Genomic DNA, 25,796 nt, shown 5'->3' on the forward strand with positions numbered 1-25,796 from the left:
TCTTGAAGGCAAGTAATTGCTGTTAGCTATTTCCCTTTCTTTTTTGAGGAAGAATTGTAAGAAGCCTGCCTTTTTTTTTTTTTGGAACAAAGTAAAGTATGATGTGTGGTGTTGGAACATGAGATTTTTCTTTTGTAAAATGGTCCAGAACCGGTTCCACTTAGCTGTCACTGATATCTTGGGGTATTCGTGCAATAACTGGTAATAATCCTAATGTACATATCATTAAATACTAGTATGCTTCAGTCATTTGAAAACAAATGAACATTAAACTATTCTACATATGGAGAAATTAAAGAATAACATAGTAAAGTGACTCAAACTATTATTACCACATAAGTGGGTCAGAAATGATGCTGAGACTGGTAATTAGGACCAACTCATAAACCTCTGCTGGGTCCTCCCAACTTCGCCAGCTGGACATGTTTCTACTTTCAGAATCTAGGGTAGAACTACGAGCTTATGAGTCTCTCCACAAATGGAAGCAAACTGTCTTTTTCTGGGAGACTGGGCTTCTGTGGGACTGGTTTAGACACCAGCCACAGAAAGACAGTCTGTACACAGAGGCAAAGGTACACAGTTGCCTGATGCCCACCAACACACGTCATCTTCTTGATTCTTCTTATAGAGAGTTCTGGGATTCCAGAGAGGCCCTGTGTACTTACCGGAACCCCAGAAAGTATTGAGTAAGTTTATTTTATTTACTTTTTCTTTCACTCTTCTTCCTCCTTCCCCAAGTGGGGAGAAGTGGAAGGGCAAAGCTGTTATAAACACTGTTGATCTATGCTGCAGTCCTGACCACAAAAGCAGGTTCTTATATGTAAGAAGATCTGGGAGGTTGCCACGCCAGGGGAGTTTTTCTGTTACCTTAAACATGCAGGATGCCACTTTTTTTTTTTTCCCCCAAATCCTACAAAATTTATCATAGCTGCTGTCACATCTACTTCATAAACCAGGTTCTCAAGAGTGTACACTCACCCCACCTGAATGCTCTAATCAACTTAACTTCTTTCTTGTTAACACCTCCTTTATCTGAGCAGGTCTGAATTAGTAAGCCTATCATTTGTAAACATTAAAGTATCCTGGTACCAGGTCTTTTGCCTGGGCTGATTCCTCTGCTGTTCTGATACTTGTGAACCAAATGAACTTGATTCTGCATGGCTGCTGCTCTACTCCAGAGGGCCATATGGACTGGCCAGAAGTGTGTCTTGACTTTTGGGGTCCTTGCAACAGCCTTTAAGACTGGCATTGCTTTCCTACCCTGGTACACACACACTCACAGAGTCTTGTACCAGATGCAAACCTCATAAATCCAAGAACCTCCTGGGGAAAAGGGATATACTAACTTAGAGTCTGCTCACTTTCCTTTTCCAGTCTACTGAGTAGTGTTGCATTTAGGGTCAGGGGTGCTAAGATTATGTCTGGCTCAATAGGTAGGGCTGTTTTATTGTTTCCATTTCCCAGAGAGTCTAGATGAGTTTAAATTCTCTTGTTCTGCTATAACATTGCAAGCAGTGAACCAGAATAAATATCCCTGGCAGGTGTGCATTATAGGTCAAGCTGGATGGTTTTGCTAGAGTCAAGGCATTTTTCTTCCAACACAGGTTAATCTAGTACACAAGCAAAATATTAAAAAGCTGCTGTAACTGAGAAGATACCCAGGGCTGATTCTATACACAAAGGGCTCAAGACTACAAAAGGCAACATCTATTTCCTGCCTTTTTCTTTCTTTCTGTTCTCCTGACCATTCCTGCTTTGTGTTCTACCCAAGGAGTTGAGGCAATGGGATTTTAACTTCAGGAAGAAGCCGTTCCGTTTTCCTCAGTGAGCAGTACAGTCAGCCTGTTTAGTAGCTGAGTTCTTCCCTGTTAGAGGGAAAACCAAAAATGGATTGTGTATGGTAATTTTGAGAATAAATAATGTAAATAACAACCGGGAAGATTCTGGTGCAGAAAAGGAAAGTGGCCCAACAAATAACATTGGTAGACTGGATTGTACTGTTTCAGCATTGCAGTCCCCATCCCCATCCCCCCCCCCACCAAATCAACTCAAAAGCCATTTTGAAATCACATTCCCCATAAAATACAGGGCCATGAATTTGCTGAAATGAAAGGCACAAAGCAGGCATATCTGAGTATACAACTGTCTCAGAAGCACTGCCTCCTCCTTTTCCCACCCCATTAAACCAAACTGGTAACTCTTAGCTTAAAAGTCATAGAGCAGTTTGATTGGTTTTGAACAAGAAATTTAGAGTTTTAGAGTTCAAATGATGACTACTAACCCTTGCTTTCTTTTTTCCCATCTCTCTCATTGTTCTCTCTCCTGCCCTTACCTAACAAACATGTATTGAGTATATATCTGTGAGAAGGGTTGTGCCGGATTGGGGCAACAGAGGGATACGCAAGGTATAAATGGTGGGCTCTGCCCCAGAGGAGCTAACATTCTAATAGAAGATGACACGTTTGTGGAATGAATACAAGCCCTAAGCGTGGTCGAAAAGCTGTTGAGAGTGGGCTGTGTCTGGCAGTAGCCTGCTTCTCAAGGCCGTGTTGTAATGTTGGTATTGTGGTGTGCTTTGCTTTTAAATTCCAGCCTAGTAGTGTGGCGGATGGCAAAGAGACCTCCCAGGTTGTGGTGGCAGGAGCTGGAGCTGGATGGAGGGCTGCCTTGACTCCATGTTTTTCCCCGGTGCAGTTTCCCTTTTTTGGGTTCCTAGAGGATTCTTTTAATGCTGGTTTTCTTGTGGTTCTTTTCCCTTCCAAAGACAAGCCAAACGGCTCCTGGGGCAGATTGTGGACCGCTGTCGGAATGGACCTGGCTTTCATAATGACATAGACGGAAACAGCACAATCCAGGAGATTCTTATCCCAGCGTCTAAAGTGGGTCTGGTGATCGGCAAAGGAGGGGAAACAATAAAGCAGTTGCAGGTATGTGAACCCTTAACAAAGCAGAGCAGCTGTCCATAAAAAGGTCTTCCTGTTCTCGTTTGGGTCTTCTGTTCTGATTTCGGAGGTTTTGCCCAAATGTTGACCTTCCCCAGCTGGGCTTGCAGTGCACACCATGGTGCAGAGATATCCCTCAAAACCTCTGCCAGAGGGGTCCCACATCAGCTGTGAGAGTCAACACTAGGCAGCTATTTTCTGAACATTTACTGTAGTCAGGCATGATGCCAAGTATAAAGTCAAGTACTGGGGCAAGTGTGTCCTGGGAGGCAACACCTGTGAACCCTCAGCAGCCATCATGGCAGTGAAGCCCTGTTAGGATTGCTTTGATTGTAACGTGAGTTCTTGTTGCTGTTGTTAGGTGCTGTCAGGTCAATTCCAACCCATAGTAACTCTGTGTACAACAGAGCGAAACACTGCCCGGTCTTGCACCATCCTCACAATCATTTTTATGCTTAAGCCCATTGTTGCAGACACCATGTCAGTCCATCTCGTTGAGGGTCTTCCTCTTTTTCACTGACCTTCTTTACTAAGCTTGATGCCCTTTTCAAGGGGCTGATCCCTCCTGATAATATGTCCAAAGTATGTGAGGCATAGTCTCGCCATCCTTACTTTTAAGGAGCATTCTGGCTGTACTTCTTCCAAGGAAGATTTGTTCATTCTTCTGGCAGTCCATGGTATGTTCAGTATTCTTCACCAACACCATAATTCAAAGGCGTCAATTATTCTTCAGTCTTCCTTATTCATAGTTCAGCTTTCGCATGCATATGAGGTGATTGAAAACACCATGGCTTAGGTCAGGCTCACCTTAGTCCTCGAAGTGACATCTTTGCTTTTTAACACTTTAAAGAGGTCTTTTGTAGCATATTTGCCCAGTGCAATACATCATTTGATTTCTTCACTGCTGCTTCCATGGGCGTTAATTGTGGATCCAAGTAAAACGAAATCCTTGACAACTTCAGTCTTTTCTCTGTTTATCATGCTGTTGCCGTTGGTCCATTTGTGAGGATTTTTGTTTTCTTTATGTTGAGGTGTAATCCATGCTGAAGGCTGTAGTCTTTGATCTTCATTAGTAAGTGCTTCAAGTCCTCTTGACTTCCAGCAAGCAAGGTTGTGTCATCTGCATATTGAAGGTTGTTAATGAGTCTTCCTCCAATCCTGATGCCTCATTCGTCTTACAGTCCAGCTTCTCAGATCTTCTGCTTGGCATACAGATTTAATAAGTATGGTGAAAGGATACAACCCTGACACACACCTTTCCTGATTTTAAATCACATAGTATCCCCTTCTGTTTGAACAACTGCCTTTTGGTCTGTGTACAGGTTCCTCATGAGCATAATTAAGTGTTCTGGAATTCCCATTCTTTGCAGTGTTATCCATAGTTTGTTATGAGCCACACAGTCAAATGCCTTTGCATAGTCAATAAAACACAGGTAAACATCTTTCTGGTATTCCCTGCTTTCAGCTAAGATCCATCTGACATCAGCAGTGATATCCCTTGTTCCATGTCCTCTTCTGAATCCAGCTTGAATTTCTGGCAGTTCCCTGTTGATGTAGTGCTGCAACCGCTTTTGAATGATCTTCAGCAAAATTTTACTTGCGTGTAATGTTAACGATATTGTTCAATAATTTCTGCATTTGGTTGGATCGCCTTCCTTTGAATTGGGCATAAATGTGGATCTCTTCCAGTTGGTCAGCCAGGTGACTGTCTTCCAAACTTCTTGGCGTACACAGTAAGCACCTCCAGCATTGCATCTGTTTGTTGAAACATCTCAGTTGGTATTCCTTCAATTCCTGGAGCCTTGTTTTTCGACAGTGCCTTCTTTGCAGCTTGGACTTTTTCAGTACCGTCAGTTCTTGGTCATATGCCACCTCCTGAAATGGTTGAATGTTCATCAGTTCTTTTTGGTACAGTGACTCTTTGTATTCCTTCCATCTTTTGATGCTTCCCGTGTGGTTCAGTATCTTGTCCATAGATTCCTTCAGTATTGCAACTTGAGGCTTGAATTTTTTCTTCAGTTCTTTCAGCTTGAGAAATGCTGAGTATGTTCTTCCCTTTTGGTTTTCTAACTCCAGGTCTTCGCACGTTTCATTGTAATACTTTGTATTCTCAAGCTGCCCTTTGAGAGCGTGTATTCGGCCCTTTTACGTGATCATTTCTTCCATTCACTTTAGCTACTCTAAGTTCAACAGCAAGTATCAGAGTCTCTTCTGACATCCGTTTGGGTCTTTTCTTTCTTTCTCATCTTTTTAATGAACTTTTGCTTCCTTCATGTATGATGTCCTTGATGTCGTCTCATAGCTTGTCTGGTCTTCGGTCATTAGTGTTCAGTGCATCAAATCTAATGGCCTCTAAATTCAGGTGGGATGTACTCAATAATAGTCACACTCAGTAAGAGAAAAACTAGAAATATACTTAACGTGAGATCAGTTTAGTTTTGCTGCCAAAGTAGTTGTGAAAAACTTGTTTTCAGAGCTTTTGGAATTTTGACTTTGTAGGTAAGGGATTGTGGCTTGCCTTGCATGCTTTCTCATAACCCAGTTCTTGGATTATGGAAGGCACTATAGTGTCATATCTAAGCACTTAGGATTTGATATCCCAGAATCCAAATTTTGGTCCGCCACTCATTAGCTCTGCAACCTTGGGCAGCTTGCTCTCAGAGCCCTCCCTGTTCATCTGTGAAAAGACAATATGGCAGCACCTCCCTCTCATAATTGTGCATGCATTCTGATGAGATAATGTAGGTAGAGCACTGAGCTCAGTGCCTAGCATTTAATAAAAATAGTTCATTAATATTAGATATTTTAGGCACCAGAAAAAGAGAGGAAATAATAGTTTTGGAAGTAGTTTTATTTATCACACTTGGAAGTTCCCTAGCATGACTGGTACGTCTGCATTCATGGATTCAAGCTCCGTTGTCCAGGTCAGAGTGGCAGTGTTTTGTGGTAGATGTGACCTGAGATTTATCGTGGACATTACCTGACCTGGTGCAGCTTCTTGTGCCTTCCTGCCTTCTCTTACTCTTGGCAGTAAGGGCTGTCTTGGTGTATATTCCCCCACAGGAGCGGACAGGTGTGAAAATGGTTATGATCCAGGATGGCCCATTGCCGACGGGAGCAGACAAGCCTCTTCGAATCACTGGAGACCCATTTAAAGTACAGGTAGGAAAGAAAAATTGGATTCATGCTGATCCTGGATGTGGGAGTATCACTTGGTGGTAACCTCTGTAGAATTTTCATCTCCCTCAAGTGATGATAAAAGTAGATGTTCTCTTATTTAAGTTGTTTTCCCAAAGCCAGGTTTGGTTGATGAGAAGAATCTAGAGATGTGCTGCCCAATACAGGAGCCACTAGCCACATGTGGTTATTTAAATTAATTAAAATTAAAGTGCAGTTCCTTGTTTACACTGGCCATATTTCAAGTTCTCAGTAGCCACATGAGCATAGTGACTACTGTATTGGACAGTGCACATACAGAACATTTCTGTCATCAGAGCAGGTTTTGTTGGATAGCACTGATCGTGTGCAGTTTCAGATTTGTTGATCTGTGGTCCACTTAGATGGTGGCTCTTTTTAGCTTCTGTGTGCTTGTTCTCTCTCTAGCCCAGTGGCCCATTTTTGCAAGATTTTCACCTGCGGTTGGAGGGGACCATAGGTGCCAGAGTCACACAAGGCATGTGTGTGCCCTTGTAGCATGTGTATCGTGTCCCGAATTCCCTGCCAGAAAAGCCAGCCCCAGTTGCTAAAATCAGTCAGGGGCTTAGTTTTAAATCACCTGGAGTAGTTCCACCCCTCTGGTTCTTGTTGTCAGCAGGCATGTGAATAGGCTCTGGATGTAGGATTGTACCTGTTCCCAACAAGATACGAATGTACTTTCTTTTCTGCTGGCTATGTCTGACTTTCCATCGCTGCATTTAGAGCAGCTCTAGATGGTGCATCTTGGTGAGCCAGTCTGTCATCGATAGACAAACAGTGAAGATTACTAGTCACTGGCAAAATATTTCCCAGTTCTTAACCCTATCATTAGCTAAACTCAAATTGAGAGGATTAGTAGTTTTTTTATCAAGGTACATACGTAAAATAATGGTTTTAAATAGGATTGAAGTCTTTCCTTGGGCTCCGGTCAGTGATGACAGCCCTTCATTTCCTTCCTGCAAACCAGGGTCATATCCAGGGGTCTTCCTCCCCCAGAGAATCCAGCCTGTTTTCATATAAGCAGGTAGCTTAGAATCAGATTGCATGTGGTCATCCCTCACTTAGCTCATACTCCCTGGCTTGTGGACTCTAGTGCTGCTTTACCCTAGAACTCTTGGGGAGGAACTGTAGATGAAACCTGCTGGAGTGCTGTGCTGATAATAATCATATTCTGACAAGCACAGCTGTATTGAGACAAATGTGGCTTAAAAGAGGGTGGAAACTTATCTGTGTGAACAATGGGGCAATAAGAACATTTCATTTAAGGTTTGGTATATACATCCTTTGCTACCAGCTTACCCCTGTCACGTAAGTTGTAGCAAATGAGTCCTCCTCCCACAGCTGAGTTTTTAAGCCCAAGTCGGGAGAGTTCTTGAAATTTCACCTGGTGTCATGTCTTTTTTCAGGGTTTCTATTTGTTGGTTGGTTTTCATAATACCTTTTGTTTGTATTTATGCAGCAAGCGAGAGAAATGGTACTAGAGATCATCCGAGAAAAAGACCAGGCTGACTTTCGGGGTGTACGCAGTGATTTCAGCTCCCGAATGGGGGGAGGCAGTATAGAGGTATGCTTTAATGACAAGTTTATAGGGAAAAAAGATTAGATTTAAAGATGTAGGTCACACTTCTATTAGTTATTTAACCTTGAGCAAGCTATTTAACTTTGTTCTGTCTTCAAAACCAGAAGACTATGCCCACTTCCCAGGGTGACTGTGAGGATGGACTGGGACAGTGTTTACTCATGGTTCTTGCCGTGCCCAGGACAGAGTTGACCCATAGCAAGGGGAGCCAGACCATTCTTGCTGGTCTTAAGGTTTTACTTTAAAGTTTATCCTGCTGCCCAGTTACCGACCAAAGTCCAGGTTTTCTGGTGACCTGTGCTGTGAGTGGATCAACCTTGGAAGTCTGTTTAACTGATGAAGTGAAATGGAATAAAAACCAACCCTATAAAAAAGATTTGTAAAAGCTCTAAGGAGGTCTTGTTTCTCTGTGCCTAGGTGTCTGTGCCTAGGTTTGCTGTTGGGATTGTGATAGGAAGAAATGGAGAAATGATCAAAAAAATCCAGAATGACGCTGGTGTGAGGATTCAGTTTAAACCAGGTTGGTTTTAAAGATTTTAAAAAGTCCTTAGTTTTATGGAGGATTATAAAATACCTGACCAGGGGGTAGGAAAACCAGACGAAATGAAACGAGGAACCCAGGGTGGAAGTGGGGAGAGTGCTGACACAGTATGGGGATTGCAGCCAATGTCATGGAACACTTTGTGTACAGTTTGTTGAATGAGAAACTAATTTCCTCTGTAAACTTGCACCTAAAACAATAAATACATCTATCCATCCATCCATACATACATACCTGACTAAATATGGGTTTTGGTATTAGCCCATTTATGTGTTCTCTGTCTCTCTCGGAACATACTTTTACCAAGTTACCAATCTAAACTTCTTCATTTCTTTGTATATGCTTGGTTACCCTTCTCATGCCAGAATAGTCCAGCCCAGGGGTTTCTGAGCCTTTTTCCTCCACTTGGACTAGTAAAATTGGAGGGAGGAGGGGGCAACATAGCATTTCCAGCTTTTTATGCCAAATAAGAACTTTTTAGAAATATACCATCTATTGTTATCATAAATAATATATAAATTTTATGAAATTAAGGATAATTTAAAACTGGGAAAAGGACAAAATCTTAGAATAAATGACAGTTCTTTAAATTGTGTAAATTTATTGTTATAAGCAAAAGTTTCTACATTGTCCTTATTTTCCTAATTTCTCTGAACATGAGAAAACACGATGGGCTAATTTTTGGAAACAATTGCCATAGCTCAACTTTATTTTACTTCACCTTTTTTTTGTTTTTGTTTTTATTTTGTTTCTTAATGATTTCATTTTTAAGTGACTGTAATTGCATAAAGAATGAGTATTGACATGCAACATGTAAAAATGTAGTCATACACATTTCCCTGTCAACAAAACTGCTCCAGACTATTCCCTGAATCTGGTGTTATTACCCCTTTTGATACTGGTAAGAGTATTGATTGCAAATCACATTGACCTTTGTTTGCTTTTAAAGTTGGTCTCTCCTAAAACCCGACTGTCACCTTGTTCCACAGACGATGGGATTAGTCCAGAAAGAGCTGCACAGGTCATGGGGCCTCCAGATCGGTGTCAGCACGCGGCACACTTCATCAACGAGCTCATTCTGACGGCCCAGGTGGGTCCAGCTCCTGGAGTCTAAATGTCTCACCTGCAGATGGGGAAGGTGACACTCAAGGACTCTCAGGGGCGCTGCACTACAGAGCAGCTACTGCCTCTGAAGTTGCGTTGTTGGAAGCCAGCACTCCCTGTCAGTTGTCTCCCTCCAGGTTTATAACCAACGGCTTCTGCACATCTGCCTCTTTCCTGCCTTCATGTTTTTTGCTAGTTTATTGCCGTCGTGACTTTATTACTCCCAGAATCTAAATTTTCTTTACACAGTGAATTTCTGACTAAAGTGTTTGGGAAAATACCATGCAGATTGCCAAGTTTCAAACAATCAGGTATACTTAATGTAAAATTATACTAAATAAAATCTGATCTTTGCTTTGGAAAGCACTTTATCCAGGATCCTCCAAAGCTGTAAACCTGTCTTCAAGCATTTGATTCATTTTTGGCACGTGAGTGAGTTTGTGTAAACTTTGTGATATTGTTAGCATCTCCCGTTTTCAGCACCAAGAATTCTACCTGCCTCCATTAAAAATTGCTCTGGTGAACCACTGTAACTGACGGTCCCTCAAGTATGTAGGACTGAGGAAAGTTTAAGAATGACTGGAGTTGAAGAAAGAAGCAACAGATTGGAAATTGGGAGTCTCGGATTGTAGTCCCAGCTTTGCCATTAGCCATGTGACCTTGGGCAGGCCTTTGAACCTCAGAGCCTAGTTTTCTTGTTTGCAAACTGAGGGTTTTGCACCAGGGTAATGCTCCCCACATGATCCCCTAAGAAATCATCAGGCAGTACTTGCTAAAATTACAAGTTTTTAGGCTCCCACCCCAGAACTACTGGATCAGAATATCCAGGGGTTACGTTTTAACTGGAGTCCCAGGAATTTTTATGACTAGACAAGCTTAGGAAACAGTCACTAAATGATCGCTAACATCTTTTTAGTAAGATTTTAAGAACCTAGAACTACAGAGAATATGAGATGTTTGAGAGAGAGTTTTGTCCTGGAGAACCTGTGATATACCCAGAAAGTTGGCTGTGTGTCTCTGTGTGTGTATTTTAACATAAATCCCAAAAATTACTTTATTTACTTGTCAGTTGTCTCTCATAAAAACAGAGTGCAGGGAGAAAGCTCTCCAGTTATCTCAGCTCTCCGCTGATTTAGATTCTGGATAAATGTTCAGTTTATTCGTAATCAACCTTAGCAGGTTTTGCCAAACATTCTTCACTGTAATGAACTTCCATTCAACTCCTCCCTTCCCTGAAGGAGCCCTCAGCTTGACTAGATTTGCCCTCAGCATTTAAAAATTTTTGAATAGTACAGCACCAAAATGGACAAAAAGGACAAAGGCTGGACTGAGATTCGTATCCTCTGAGTGAAAGGAATCTTCCTCCATTGGGTATTAGATTCAGGCTCACTCTCTGTTGCCTGAACAACCCGAGGATGGTTCAGAGAAGCCTTCTGCAGCCCAGACCATGGACAAAAGAGCCTGGCTTGTTCCCTCACTCCCTCCTTTCTGAACTAGCTTTGAGTGGTCACTCTTGAACACATTTCTGCTTTTTCTTGGGAGTGGGGACAAACAGTTTTTCTTTAAAATCCTTTCATCCTTGTTGCTGGTTGGATTGCAAGGTATTCTGACTCGTACTGCAGCGTCTGAATTGTTCTTTCTAGCAGCCTGGTCAGGGGAGGACCAGGAGTCACACATGCCACTCATGTCACTTTCAAATGCCTATGGCTCTTCAGCGTCTAGTATCTGGCTTCTCATAGTCCCAGCATGTGACAGTCACAGGAAAGAGCAGCCTTAGCCTCGAGGGAAAAACTGATTCTTGATGCCTGTAGATCAGGGCCCAATAATTAAAACTCAAGGGAAAAGGTAGTTGGGCTTCAGACTTTCAAATTTATATCTGACTGCCTGGTTTAGTTGGATGTATTTGTGCTGTTTATGTAACCATGTGTGTTTCTACACACATCCTCCTCCAGTACACTTGTGATTTGTGTTAATTCTGGTTTTAAAGAACACTTCAGAATTTGAAATGTGGAAAAGTGCTCTGGTTCCCTGTGTTCTAATGTGTAGCAGTGATTACATCTTGTCACTTGACCTCCTTGAAGAAGATGAAAAGTGGTGGTGATAGTCATGGCAGAAAGTGTCACAAGAGCCTTGCTTCCTTCCCAGGAAAGAGATGGCTTCGGTGGCCTTTCAGTAGCCAGAGGAAGAGGCCGCGGCCGAGGTGACTGGAGCATGGGAACCCCTGGTGGTGTGCAGGAAGTTACATACACGGTGCCAGCAGATAAGTGTGGCCTCGTCATAGGCAAAGGTAAGAGACAGATGGTGGAATTTTGCATTCCCTTTCCAGATGTTTCACCTGAGGAAAATAGATCACGTAAACCTCCAGAGCATGAATTTAAGTCTGTGCTGGAGTTGAGTAAGCTTGCCGTGTCTATGGCATGGCTGCCTTCTGCATGGGTCTTCTCTGAGGTCCTGATCCGACCTGTCATAAATGGAGGCAAAGGGAGTTTTTCATTTTTAATATAGACAAACTCTAAGTGAAACCCCACTGCTTGTTGAACCAGCTTAGGTTGTTGAAAAGTTGCCCTGCACATGATAGAGAGCCTCTGAATGTTTGCTGATTGACTGATTAGTAGTTAACTCACCTCCAGGTAACTAGGAGGAACAGTTCAGGTAATTTCCTCAAGTGAAGATTGCTTTCTGATGAGCAGTTCACTCCTTCTCCTTACTGGATTTGAGTATTTGGTCTTTGTTGACACAACATGTGAAAAGGGTTTTTAATCCTTTCAGCACATTCACCATGAGTAACAGATACTCTGGGAAGGAAAATAAAAATTGATTTGTTAGTTTCTAAGCATTTTAGAGAACATTAGATAAAAGCCCTCATTAATGACCAGTGTAACACCTTCTAGTCCTTCAGTGAGAAACAAGGGAGAGAAGCAGGCAGGTTTCTAGACTGTCATTACTGGTTCATCTAGGCTGACCTTGGGACCAAGAAAAGCTGCTGAGAGCAGGGTGGTGGCTCGTGGGGGCCCTTCCTGAGGTAGTGGGGCTTAACTTTTCTATGAGGTATAAGTAGGCCTCCCCATGAAGCCTTGCTGCTGGCAGGAAGCTGCCGTTGGCATTGGGTTTTGTTTTGTATGTGCCTTCATTATATATTTGACAGCATATGGAGAACATAAATACAGTCTTCTCCCGAGAGTATCTCACATTTCTTTGATCACCAAACATCTCTAAGCTGTTTGAGGGATACTTAGTATTCCACAGAACATGATTTGGGAACATCTTCACCAACAGAAAGAGACCTGATGTTGCTGAGCCTGTCCTAAGGAGCTAGGCAGGGTAGGACTTCTCCTGACCCCTCATTCACCACCCAGAATCTGCCCTTGTCTTGGCTTGTGTACAACGTGTGTTTTATGCCCTTTCAAAACATTTATCTCCTCTGTGTAGTCTTTTATATTATTAACCTCTCAGGGGTGGTAGAAGCAAGGTGAGTTTGTTTTAATTTTCTGGCAGGGTATAGATGCTGAGAAGTGTTAAATGGATATAGTGAACTGCTCAGAATGCTGTGATAAGTCAGATGTGCCACCCAGACCATCAGCTTGACTGCCGTGAGTTTAAATCCAGTTGCTGCACATTGGTTGAGAATCAGATCTAGGTTTTCTTGCGTTTTTGTCAGTAAGGTTTTTTATTTGAGAGTGTGTGTCTCCTTTAGACCCTGGCAAAGCCTTGCTGTCTTCACTGTGACAGTTCCTTATAGTCAGTGAAATCTTCATGCTCAAAGAATAGCCCCTTCGTTTGCCCTCTGCAGAATCATCCTGAGCAGTTGCTTAGAGGAAAGTGACAGCAGAGTGAGGCAGGAACCAATTGCTGTGGTGGCACACAATAGCAGGCTCCAGAAGCTTCCTTGCCTGGGGGGGCGGGGAGTGTCTTTCTGTGCCTTCCCCAGGTGTGATGTATTTCTTTCTATTGGGAAAGGCACTGGGTGGTGCTGAAGGAGAGGGGCCTGTGCAGAGTCAGGCCCTGCTCCCCAACACCGGGCTCCAGGCTCCCCTCCAGGCCTTGGACAGACACTACAGCCTCCGCAGGCCCCTGCTGGATTTCCATGATAAACACAGCAATACTGACAGATAGTGTGGCCAGCCCTGCTCTTGTCAGCCAGGCCTTTTAGCAGGTTTGATTAATTGCTTTACGATTTCACGTCCAGCCGGGGAGCCACTGGTGGGTCGCCTCTGCCCCCCATGAGGTGGAAGAATGGAGCAGGCTGCTGAATGAGTCTATAGACAGCCACCATGTGCCAAGCTGGTGACCTCATTTTGAAGGAAGATGAACTTAAATTAACTCCTTCCGGCCCCATGCAGTTTTGTGGTGCCTGCCTCCCCCTTATTAGCATGTTCCCAAGGCCTGGGGAAGAAGGGACTCTGGGGCTGCTGGTGCAAGTGCCTGCTGGGGAGGGCCTGGGGGCTTGACTGTCTGGCCCTGCAGTTCTCAGGCGCAGACACACGCGCCCTTTTGTGCTCTTGCCTCCAGATCTGTGCCTTGGAACCAAGTGGCCTCTGGGCAAATTTGTTAGTTGTTTGGTTGGGTGTGCGTACAAATGGTCTCCCTTTATTCTTTGCTAGTCACTGCCCCCCAAAAAGGCTCCTGCCCAGGAGCAAAGCTGCTCACTTTTCACAGTACAAAGAATAAAATCCCATGACCTCTGAGTGAAATGCGCAGTTACAGGGCCAAAATGGGGCTCGTGCTTTATCTGGCAAAATGACGTTGCAAAAGACTTTGCATTGGTAGGTTCTGAGATGTAGGGGTGCTTTTCTTAAACTGCAGTACTTTAAAAAAAAAAAAAAAAACCTGAGCACACACTTGGTTTTGTTTTGGTTTTTTGTTGTTGTTTGTATTTTTTTTTTACTTTTAAATTTAAAACCTTCCTAAACTAAACCAGGAAACCCTGGTGGCGTAGTCGTTAAGAGCTATGGCTGCTAACCAAAAAGCCAGCAGTTCGAATCCACCAGGCACTACGTAGAAACCCTATGGGGCAGTTCTTCTCTGTCCTTTAAGATCGTATGAGTCAGAATCGACTCGATGGCAATGGGTATGGATGGGTAAACTAAACCAACCTACCTACTACCCAAGCCAATGTTAAATAAAACTTTGTCTGGACACTCTAGACCAGTCTCCTGGTTTCCATCCTAAAATGTAATGGCTGTTCAAACTGCCTTCAGAAGGCTCTCTGAACCAGGCATCCTTTTTTCTTGTTGACCCGTGTAGAATCCTGTTGTCCTTGCAGTTTGAAGGATTAATATAAGAATGTGCATTGTGTGCACACTCTGGGTGTCCCCCTTCTTACCTCCTCACCTGACAGGTTGTTCATCCTCAGACATGGTTCTCCTGCCCCTCCAGTGGCAGGGGAGAAGTGGGCTGTGTGAAGGATTGTGGATCAACAATGAAAGACAAATGTCATTTGTTGACTTTGGGCGAACAGGGATGGCATGGCAAGCCATTGGTGTTTGCTTTTCATCTTTCTTGGCTCCCTGCTACTCTATATCAGATTTTTCACAGATTGTCTTTTTCCAGTTTTGCAAAATTCTGTGCTGTAAGTTTTCCTTGTATTCTGGCTTCTTTCCCCTTCCCCTCCCTAGTTGAGAGAAGCTGATCTGTAAGTTCTGTGAAATTTCAAAAGAAGAATCAAACCATTGTTACTTTGGTGGAGCTTTTGTTAACGCAGATTTCATTAAGAGACTGGGACTCTCACAGGTTTTTCAAAGAGTCCAACTAAATTTTCATTAGCCCCACTCCACCCAGGCCTCTGTGGCCCCCCACCCTCTGGCTGCCTCTGTCTAGAACCGTCCCCCATGGAGGAGGCAGGGACTTGAGAAGTGGCAGGATGGGATATTAAAGGCATTGTTCAGGCCTGTGGCCGTCTGTTTGACATGTGGAGGGAGGGAGAGAGAGAAAGCGGAGGTGCGGTGGCCCACACCATGGCTGAAGGCCCCCTTCTGTCCTGCAGGGGCCATTAGGATGCCATTCTTGTGCTGAGAGGATGGAGGGCTTTGCCTGGTCTGAGGCCCTTGGCTGGGTGGGAGCAACTGCAAGCTGACCTCCATGGAGTGAATTCCATGGTGTGCAAATCCATGTGCCAGGTGCTGAAGGTGGCCTCCTTTCTCAAGGGGCTCAGGCCTCAACCTGAACATAGTTGGTGGGCAACTCTGTGCTTCTGGAGAAGAAGCTGAGATGGAACTGTGCAGGTGCCTTGTGATATTCGTGGCCCGGTAGGCTTTATTCTGGCAGCTTGTTTTACAAAGTGCCATGGTTTGTGTTAGAACCATTTTTTAAAGTGAATAGAAAGTACTTCTCTGCTCTCAAGGTTAGTGTTGGTGTGCAGAAAATACCATTTCATCCTGGAGTAAAATACTGCCAAAGGAGGAGAGGTTGGCACATTTGAGTTTGCCACAATTGCCACTTACTCTTCTGTTGTGTGTTTTCCTGCCTACAGGGGGTGAGAATATCAAAAGTATAAATCAGCAGTCAGGAGCACACGTGGAGCTTCAGCGTAACCCCCCTCCCAACACTGACCCCAACCTGCGAATATTCACCATCAGGGGAGTTCCTCAACAGATCGAGGTGGCCAGACATCTCATAGATGAGAAAGTTGGTGTACGTACAAGGTCCTTTCCCCACCTCTGGCTTAATAATAGCTGGATTTTCTTTTGGATGCCCAAGGTACCTTTTTTTCCCAAGAACCTTGTTCTTCCTGTGCCTTTCAGTCTTGACATCACCATTTTGCAGAGGGGAAAGGTCGGAGGCCCAGGGAATACCTGGGCCAGGCCCAGAAGCTATGAAGGAAGCCTCCTGGCAGAACTCCCCAAGGCCGCAGAGCTCAGTCCCCAGAGCCGTATCCCATCAAGGCTTAGATGAGCAGCTGGGGCGGCAGCTTCACCGCAGCACTGCCCTGGACTCCTGCTGGCATTGCCCTGGCAGCCAGGCCTGCAGGCAGCTTTCATTGACTCTGGCTTTAGTTTCAGGCACCTCAAAGCAGATAAAGAAAGGGAGTGTTGATGGAGGACAGATTGGCCACTGCTCACCTCAAAGGGGACGTAGAATGGCAGAAAGAGCCTTGGGCCAGCCTATATTGACGGGAGAGTCTAGCAGGTTGGTCCCTACCCCCAGGGTGACATGCCAGGGCAACTGTGGTGGTGCCTGTACTGGCCGTGTGGTGTTACTGGTCATTCAGGGGGCAAATAAAATCCCCTGTGGGGAAGGAAGGCTAGTGTGAGTGCCATAGGCTGTCTTAATTTCACTGGGCTCTATCTCCCCAAAAGCTATGGTTTGCCTTGGGGTGGTCCTGACCAGAGGGCAGAGGGCACAGGCACAGCCAGCGGGAAGTGAGAATTCCCTCTGTGTCCATGACAGGGTACCAGCCTAGGAGCACCTGGAGCCTTTGGACAGAACCCCTTCAGCCAGCCACCTGCTACACCTCATCAAAAGTGAGTCTTTTGCATCGGTCTTGACTGCAAAAATTCCCAAGAGGTCCTACTTTCCCCTTTCCGGCTACTTCTAGGGAATGCCAGCCAAAAGCCTGAAGCTCTAGGTGTGGGGAGGACTCAGTTAGCTATAATGGTCCCTCTGCCCTGTCCTTAGCCCAGTCTGGCCAGTGATGATGAGAGCCTTCCCAGAAAGCAGAGGGTTTCTGGTCATTACCAGCATCCTCGAGGGGAGCTCACAACCTTGAAGCTAGGGATGGATTTTTTTTAAAGTCTTTCTTTTGTTTGGGACTTCAGCCATTGTTTTTTTTTTTTTTTTTCACCTTCTTACAGCACCTTTCCTCCAAGGAGTTCAGGGTGCTTCCCAAACATTGCTGCTAAAGTGAATGGAAATCCCCACAGCACCCCTGTGAGGTAAGTGGCCTGCTGTTATTCCAGCCATGCAGTTCTCCTTCGGTGGACAGACAAGACTAGGGTCATCCCCTGGCCACTGCCACTGCCAGCAGACAGGAGATCATTGTGTTGGCTAGGGGATGCGGAGGGGGTGAGCAGTGAAGAGAGAGACCACAGGGACACGGGAGGTGGGTCCGGGTGAGGTAGAGGAGGGGATGTGACCTAGACTGGAACAACTGACTCTTTTGTCATTCACAGTGGTCCACCGGCCTTCCTGACCCAGGGGTGGGGCAGCACCTACCAGGCATGGCAGCAGCCCACACAGCAGGTCCCAAGTAAGTGACTCAGGTAGAGGTGGGGACTTAAACGCCACTACAGAAAAGCTGAGGCTCCCAGAGGCCTTAAGTGATGGACCTGAAATGCTCTTGTTCTGACTCTTGTCTGATAAATCCAGGATGCCCCTCCCCAGAACTGTAGGGAAGCCCCTACATTGTGCCACTGGGGACCACCAGCAGGCCCTACACTGAGGGAGTGTGCAGGCAGGTGCCGAGGAAGGCTAGAAAGAGAATGGCTCTCTCCAGCCCACCTTCTCAGGCCTTTCTTTCCTATCTACTCTTTCCTTCTCAGAGCAGTGGGCTTCTGTTGTTTTTGTTTTTCACAAATGGATTCTTAAGACCCCTGGGTCAGGCTGAGCTTCCTTGTGATCTGAGCTGGGCCTGTCTTGCAGCTGAGAGTTCTATCCTGTCACACTCTGCTCTCCCCAGCACCCCGCTGCTTGTCGGGTGCCCTTACTATTCCCCTCTTCTTACCTCCAGTGACCATCTCCCTCTCTTCTCTCCAGCGCCTTCTCAGAAGAGGGCTCCTTCTATCTCCTGGACTGTTCAAAAAGCCAGCAATTAGAGAATTAGCTCAGCTGAGCGATGCCTCTCCAGGAAAGCTGACTGTAAGAGAGGAAGTCCTTGTGTGCGTGCAAACCCACCCCCACATTAGCTTCAGGAGTCATTCACAGCCTTCAAAAAAAACAAACAAACCCTAATCTTAGTAAAATTCAGGTTGTTTTGACCCACCTGAAGTTCCAGCCTCTTGTTGTTTGGAAAGCATTCTTTAACGTGTATGCAGGTTACTCTGTTCACAGTATGCTAGGCTGTAGGACCAAGCGTTTTGATTTCTCTAGCCAGGGTCTGAGCCCAGTTTCCAGGGTTTTACCACTGTATCCTTGAGCGGAGTTCTGCCTGTGTGCGCAGCCCCGGGCCTCCCCAGCAAATGCCACAGCAGGACGGACACACCCCAGGCAGTGTGCAGGCCATGTTTGCAGCCTTAGACACACCTCGCCCCTTGTCTGGGGCTCCAGGTTTGTCATCTCTGAAATGAAGGGTTTGGGTTTGGGTTTGGGTTTGATTCCTAAAGTATCTTCAAGCTCTGATATCACATAGTTGTATTTTTCTCTTTCTTCCCCAGTACATTATTATGAGACTTCCAAACATGCAGAATATTGAGAGAGTTTTACACTGAACACCTACACACCACCTAGGTTCTACTGTTAATGTTTTACTGTACTTGCTTTATCCCGAAGTCCAGGTGTGTTTTGTTTCCTCCATTGCTTCTTCACTTTGCTCCCGTGTCTCCTCACCTCACATGGGATGCTTTCTCACAGCGCAGTCCTAATATGAGGGAGCACCCCAGGAAGCAAGGTGACCAGGGTCGAGGTCACATTTGCCCCGATTGTGCAAGGGCAGAGGAAGACCCGTGAGAAGCCCTACAGTACTGGGGGTCTGTGCCTTTGTGTTGAGGCCTGAGAGAGAGGACACGCCCTTCTCTTTAAGCGGGGGGAACTGATCCCTAGGAGCATGATTTTGCAGGGGCCCCTGGGTGAAAAGGGCATAGGGCAGATGCTGTTTGTTGCCCAGCCCCAGGCATGCCAGGATGAGTTGGCAAAGGCGTGCGAGGAGGAGTGAGAGAAAGCTCAGTGAAGTTCGGTCGCCACTGTTGGCCAGCCTTCGTTTGTGGTGTTGGGCTTGCTTGCTTGTTTGCTTGCTTGTTTGTGTGATTTGGGAATTGAGAATTGGTTTTGGTCAGTGAAATCTTGTTTGGAAGAAAAATCCTGCTTGCCCACACCCTCCATGTCTAATGGAAATGTTTTTGCTGCCCAGATCCCTCACTCCTAGCCTTCTCCAAAAACCAGGTCATTCTGTTTTTAGCTTCCTATTCCCTTCCTGCTGTAGTGGGAGGAGGAGGGGAGTGTCTTCTCACCTTTTTTATACCCCCCTTGCTCCTTTCCCCAGCCCCACACGCATTTAAATGGAATGATCGGCCTCTTGTCCATGTTCCTTCTCAATCTTCAATAAATTAACTAGCGGAAAAAACATTTTGCTGTGAGATGTTCCTGTCCACCTGCTGCTGACTATAATTCTAATAGAAGAAAAGACACTGAAGGGGGCCTTTTGTGGGCCTTAGCAGGTGGACACTCAGACCAGCCCTGACCCCTGCAGAAAGAAAGGTTCTGACTTGTACCTCTGGTCAAATCTTTTAACCCTCTTTTATGCCTCTGGGCAGGATGCTGCTACTCGATTCCCCCCACACTAAGCGTTCCTCCCCATCTTTACTGCTTCAGGCCCACGCAGTGTAGAAAATGCTCCAGTATTATGCATGGAAGAAAAGGGCTAGAAGAACCCCCACACATCCCCTTTCCCCCTCCTGCCACCCCAAAAAGGCTTGGGGCCACTTCACAGGTGCTGGCCATGGCTTTTCATCCCCCTCTACCAGGTGTCCATTGTCTTCCTATCATCGTCTTCATTACAGTCTCTGGGCAGTTTCCTTACCTGCTGGTCCAGAGGTAAAGCCCTCAGCCTTTGAACAGAAAGGCCAGGCTGAGAGTGTGCTCAGAGCACTTTGGATTCTTTGTCCCGTTTGAAGGCCAGATCCAGGGAGCTTAGGAACAGCAGTCACTCTGTCTCAGGGCTCTCTCCGATGAGGCTCCCTCTGAAGGAGGCCGGGCTATTCCCCTGGTTGCCCTGGGAGGGGCAGCCAGTCTGCCCAGCCCACCCTTATGGGGAACTCCCATTTCCCTGTCAGCCAGGCCAGAATTTAGTTGTACACTTCCTCCCGCACCGCCCATAGTCCATTGCCTGGGTGGAGACCCTCCTGAATGTTGAGATGTCACCTTCTCCTGAGGCCAGCCTGCTGCAACCTTCTTCCCAGGTCATAAGGCCTGGGGCGATGTGTGGGCCCTCAGGCGAGTTGGAGCAAGTGCAGTGAGTAGGGCCTGGAGTCAGCCGGGCTGGGGGCTGAGGCTGTGAGGAAGCCAGGAAGGCCTGACTGCTTTTGTGTTCTTCGCACAGGCCAGCAGAGCCAGCCGCAGAGCAGCCAGCCTGACTACAGCAAGGCCTGGGAAGACTATTACAAAAAACAGAGTGAGTGGATGGGCCTCCTTAACAAGCAGGTTCCCAGTAACAGAGTCCCCTCATTCCTGTAGACTTTACTTGTCGATGGTTAGATGTCTTTTTTTTTTCTCCCCAACCTTTTCCCCCTGTGACTTGATCTCAGTACCTAACTTCGTCTCCCTCTCCTCCCCGTCTGTCTGTCTTGTCAGAGGAGACGTAGTGTAGTTGCTGACCACAGGGCTGTGTCTCTGCCCTGGCAAAAGCCTGCCATCCTCTCCTGCTCCTCTCTGCTGTCCCCAAGGCTGGATTCTGAAGGGCCTAGAAGGGGCATGGCACCCAGACACATATCGTCAGATCTCTGTCAAGGCGGTTCCTCTTTAGAACCACACGATTCCTGTGTGGCCCGTAGACCCAGTCCCAGGTCCATTGGGCACTGCTTCACCAGAACTCGGCTCACCTGCGTGTCTTGTTCTCTGGCTTTGTCTTGCTGCTGCCTGTCTCTTGGTGGCCGTTTCAGAGCAGGTGAAGAGAAAAGAGATGATGAAGGGAGCCTAAAATTGGAGTAGGTGCTGGGTTGTGTTTTTTACCTTCTGAAGTAAGCCCTTTTTTCCCTACTGTGCCAGAAACTGAACAAGTCTTGAAGAAACAGAGGGGGAAAGCTACCAAAAAAAAAAAAAACCCTGGTGAATCATTTAAAATTAGTACTAAACCCCTCATTTATATTCCAAAAGTACTGAACCAGAGTATTTGGTATTCTTTGAAGAGAATGTTCATATGTTTTAAGTCTGAAGGATGTTACTTGCTGTTTGAAAGCACTCAGGTCAAAGGTCTGTCAAAGAAACACCCTGGCCAGGAGGCATGCTGCAAGATGTCATCATCATCGTGGTGGGGGTGGTGGGTACGTTACAGGTCAGATTCCAGTCTTCCCCAGACCTCCCAACTCCACATTCCGAGACCCACGTGGGCCTCTGTTTATTTCACGCTCTCCAAGGGATTTGGATACCCTGAGTGGACTTGCACACACGCACACACATGCGCGCACGCACACAAGCTAGGAGCTCCCCTTCTTTCTCTGTCGTCCAGCACTGGGAGCTAACTAGGGCAGGCAGACAAATGCAGAAAATGTGGTTCTGCAGTGAGAAGACTGATACGCAGGTTTCCTAAGGACATAGCAGGGATCGGGTGACAGAGGCATGACACACTTTTACCATGCCAGATAGCCCAGCCTTACAACAGCACTCCTCAACATCAGCCTCTCCGCCGCCATTACCTTCCAGCTGTCCAGAGGGAGCATCGGGCATTTGTTCCAGGTGCCCAAAACCCTTTGGGAAGGGACCTACGAAGCTCACAGTGTCCGTCACCTCCCCCATAATTGCATCCCTGCTTCTGCTAACCCATGTTTCTTCCTTTGTCAATCAGGTCACGCTGCCAGCGCTGCTCCTCAGGCCAGCTCCCCACCGGACTACACAATGGCTTGGGCGGAATATTACCGACAGCAGGTTGCTTTCTACGGGCAGACACTAGGGCAGGCTCAGGCCCACAGCCAGGTCCGTAGCCAGTCACCAGCACTACTGGTACTTCCCAGAACAGCTCCTAGCCCCCTTCTCTCAAGCCTTTTGTGTTTTCTGACCCAGGGAAGAGCACTGGGCTACGGAGGGAAAGCCCAGGCCCCTGGGCTGCTTAACATGGCCACTGTCTGCTGAGAGCTGCTGCAGCCTCTCTTCCGCCTCCTAGCTCCAGAGAGGAACAGTTTGGGTCAAGTAGGGCAGGGAGTTGGTTTGGCAGCCTCTTCAAGGAAGTGCCTGATCTCCCCTCAAATGCAGGACCCAGACTTTAGTGCTAAATAGTACTCTTTCTTTCACTGGGCCCGAGTTTTTCCAGCTGTAAAATGAGAGCTCCAGGCACAGATGACTCTGGGCAAGTCTGGCACTGTGTGGTGTTTGTAGGGACTGTGGAGGGCATTCCCCAGCCCTCCATTCTTGAGATGGTGGTGTGGCCAGGCTGTGCCCTTGCCCTTGGTCAGCAGTGAGAGGCAGGACGAGGGTGAGTCGACACCTTCTGAGGGTTGGGCAGGGGGCACACATAAACCCAGAAGGCTTCCACCACTGTGTCCAGACAGAGGCCAGAAATGGAGTTCTTCTTAAAGTAGGGAAGCAGGCCCCTGAAGGGCATATTTCAGGTACATTTTTCAGGGTGGCCTGATGCCAGTCAGGTTCCCGTGGACAGTGTGCCGGTCCGCTCAGGCCCTGCACCAAAAACTGGTTGAGCATCTCACTGCCAAATTGACTGTGCTTAAGACCCGTGGGAACAAGTGCCAGGGCTGGTGGGTGACCGAGGAGAGGTATCACTCATTCGCACCCCTCTCTTCGCCCAGTATCCCCAGGGAAAGAGAAGCCCCAGGACCTCATGCTCAAGAGGGATTTTGTCTGGTCCAGATCCCGTGACTTGAGACCCCGGGGGAAGGTGCTTAGACATTGGCTCGTCTGTGTGTGTTGTCGCCTGTTGTGGAGCCAGAGGGGAGAGAGGGTGACCTGTCACCTCCCACTGACGGAAGCCTCAGACACAAGGGTTGAGAATTTGCTATCACAGACTAACTTTCTTCTTTCCCCTTCCTTCCACAGGAGCAGTAGAACAATGTCCTTGCGGCTGTTTTTTCTCCCTTGAAATCATTGTGAAAGAAGACCTGTTTGTAACAGAGGTTTTTAGATTTGCAGACCTTTTGATGAAGAACCTTTGTTTTGTTCTGTGAAACACTATGTTTAGATTAACAGAATTTTTCTAAAAATCGGGAAAAATTAGTTACTAAAAATTGCTGATAATTTTTGTTTCATTATTTTTGTCGTTATTTCAAATGTGTGAGCTCTGGGATTCTTTTTGGAGCAATACCTGCGCAAATTCAGGCACCAGAATGTACCTCAGAGCAGTGACATTTCAACATGGTGTTTTTTGTTTTGTTTTGTTTTGTTTTTTGCGTGTCTTTTTATTTACAGTTTTTTTCTGTTGCAACAGAAAGTGGCTTGGAAGTCTTAGGTGGTATGTAACAAATCCTTTTTAAAAAATTTTAAACAGTATTTAAATATTCTTAAATGTGTAAATTCATTAGATGTTTTACTTCTAATTTCTTGTATCTTGGCTGTCTGGTTTTACTGCATTTTTTAAAAAACTGAACTATTATGTATTGTAATTAATTATGTGAATTCTGAATTGAGACAGATAATTGTATTGCTGTCCAACAGGAACTGGGAGGGGCATTTTATAGGGTTTGTATAATTTCTAGAGTTCTAAAGGGGTAATATAAAAATGTGTTCATGTTTTTAGCATTCATTTTTTTCATGTCTCCATCACCCATTGCAATTGTGTATCTAAGACCTCCAAGCTTGTTTTAAAAACAAAACAAAAAACCTTTCTCTATTCTCAGAAATATAAATAGTTATTTTTAATATTAAAAAAAAATTCGATATAACTTTTAACAAACACTGTGGAACATTAAACCGTATAAAAATGTAGTAACTATTTTTTAATTCCAAGGTGTTGGAATTGCTTTTTTCTTTTAAATATTTTCTTAATATTTGTCAGATTAACTAGATGAATAAATAAATCTAGTATTAACCATGGTATGAATTAATTTTGATTTAATAAAAGGGATAATATGATTTTCAATGTTTACTGTAGTGTATCTTGTACAGATAACATGTATTTTTAAAGGAAAAAAAAAAAAACGGAATTGAAGCTATTTTTTCTTGCATTTTTAATTGACTTGAGGGACATTCCGTTTAAAATGTACTGAAGTTACAGTTTCTGGTTTTTTCTCCTTATTTTCCTTATAATGCTTGAAATGTCTAACTATTAAAAAAGACAATTTGAAAATGTTATGCATGATGTTTAAAAAGAAGTGTTCTTTTTATTTGACTGACAATTCATTTTACACTCTATATAATAAAATTCCCACAAGACATCTTGTGGGCAAAGGATTTTTAGTCTGTTTGCTTTCCCTTCACTTGTTCCTTCCTCTGCCCCGTCCTCTGCCACCAGAAATGGAAAGAGATAGAGGATTCTTGTAGCTCTTGGCCGATCACCTTGCCTTGCATTCGCCCGACTTGGTGCACAGCCTAGATTACTAGCTCCTTTTTAGGCTAAGTTTATGAAATGGCTTTATATAATTTGATAGTCAGACTTGAGAGCCTTGGTTACAGTCAGCCCCTTACCTGACACGTCTAAGCATCTCTTGAAGTGGTGTGACACAGAGAAGTCAATAACGAGTTTCCTCACACGGAGGCACTGTCTTCCCAAGTGGAGCTGGAAGATTCACTTAAGGGGGTCATATCAAGCGGTGGTAATCAGCTCTGCAGCTGCATGAGCACACTTTCCTGTAACTGAGTCAGCCCAGTGCCCCTCTTCCCTCCACGCTTCCCACCGCCCCCTCTTCGGCACACACACTTGCCGAAATTAGAAATCATGACCTAAACTCGGTCGTCGTCTGGTCTTGGCCTTTTGTACTTGGCTGCTGCTGCTTTCCAAAGCTGCCTGATTCATGTTTCTCTGGCTGCGGCTGCCTGTGACCCTGCTCCCTCCCTGTCCCCAGCTTTCAGGCTATGGCTAGATGGTGATGACATCTATTCTGTCACCATCATGGGGCATCGGGTTGCTGGGAGACCTGGAGAGTAGCAGCCAGTGCCACGATTTGGTTTTGTTGTTTTCATTAAGGAAAAAAAAAAGTGTCCTTACCCATAATAAGTCATGGAGAGTCCTGTATTTTCAGGTCACGTTATCTCAGTGTGTGGACCCTAGACCGGAGAGATAATTGAGGAATAAAGATCAGCTGTTAACATTTTTTTTTTCTTCTATTTCCCATTGAATGAAGCAACTGGCTTGAACACAGTTCTCCACTTTAATATTTGAATATGCTCTGCCTTAGCTGTTAGCCTGTACACATGAGTCATCTCTTAATTTAGATGCATGGTTCTGTTTCCATCCTGTTCAGAACCCTCCTGGCTCGTACTTGTGTGTGGCTTTCCAGTTCTGGTCCCTTTTCTTTTTTCTACCCCAAGCTCTAAGAGGAGGGGAAAAAAAGCATCTGTGGCTCCTTTAGGCCAAAAAAGGGTGTGGAGAGCAGCCCATCTGCAGCCCTTCTGCGGCCTGTTGAGTGCCGGAAGACAAAAAGGAGATGTGGCATCTTTAACTACACCTCTAGAGAATCGAATTTGA

The 25,796-nt window shown here is 45.5% G+C and overlaps 1 protein-coding gene across 3 annotated transcripts in view; it reads left to right on the forward strand.

The window, feature by feature from the left end:
• The window catches only part of FUBP3 (far upstream element binding protein 3), a 54,386-nt gene extending 29,626 nt beyond the window's left edge, over positions 1-24,760 (forward strand). The window contains exons 6-19 of one of the 3 annotated variants that reach the window (XM_023730815.1): positions 629-686; positions 2,765-2,927; positions 6,006-6,104; positions 7,597-7,701; positions 8,134-8,236; positions 9,247-9,347; positions 11,507-11,648; positions 15,831-15,991; positions 16,748-16,821; positions 17,152-17,232; positions 17,470-17,546; positions 20,550-20,621; positions 22,011-22,138; positions 23,213-24,760. In XM_023730815.1, coding sequence (XP_023586583.1) covers positions 629-686; positions 2,765-2,927; positions 6,006-6,104; positions 7,597-7,701; positions 8,134-8,236; positions 9,247-9,347; positions 11,507-11,648; positions 15,831-15,991; positions 16,748-16,821; positions 17,152-17,232; positions 17,470-17,546; positions 20,550-20,621; positions 22,011-22,138; positions 23,213-23,221 — 1,373 coding nt within the window. In that variant the 3' untranslated portion in view covers positions 23,222-24,760. The remainder of the gene's footprint in view (positions 1-628; positions 687-2,764; positions 2,928-6,005; positions 6,105-7,596; positions 7,702-8,133; positions 8,237-9,246; positions 9,348-11,506; positions 11,649-15,830; positions 15,992-16,747; positions 16,822-17,151; positions 17,233-17,469; positions 17,547-20,549; positions 20,622-22,010; positions 22,139-23,212) is intronic. The other 2 variants (XM_023730813.1, XM_023730814.1) reach the window with 2 other exon arrangements.
• The last annotated feature ends 1,036 nt before the right edge of the window (positions 24,761-25,796 follow it).

Source organism: Trichechus manatus, unplaced genomic scaffold (assembly GCF_000243295.1).
Source record: "Trichechus manatus latirostris isolate Lorelei unplaced genomic scaffold, TriManLat1.0 scaffold00038, whole genome shotgun sequence".
In the NCBI taxonomy this organism is placed as follows: Eukaryota; Metazoa; Chordata; class Mammalia; order Sirenia; family Trichechidae; genus Trichechus; species Trichechus manatus.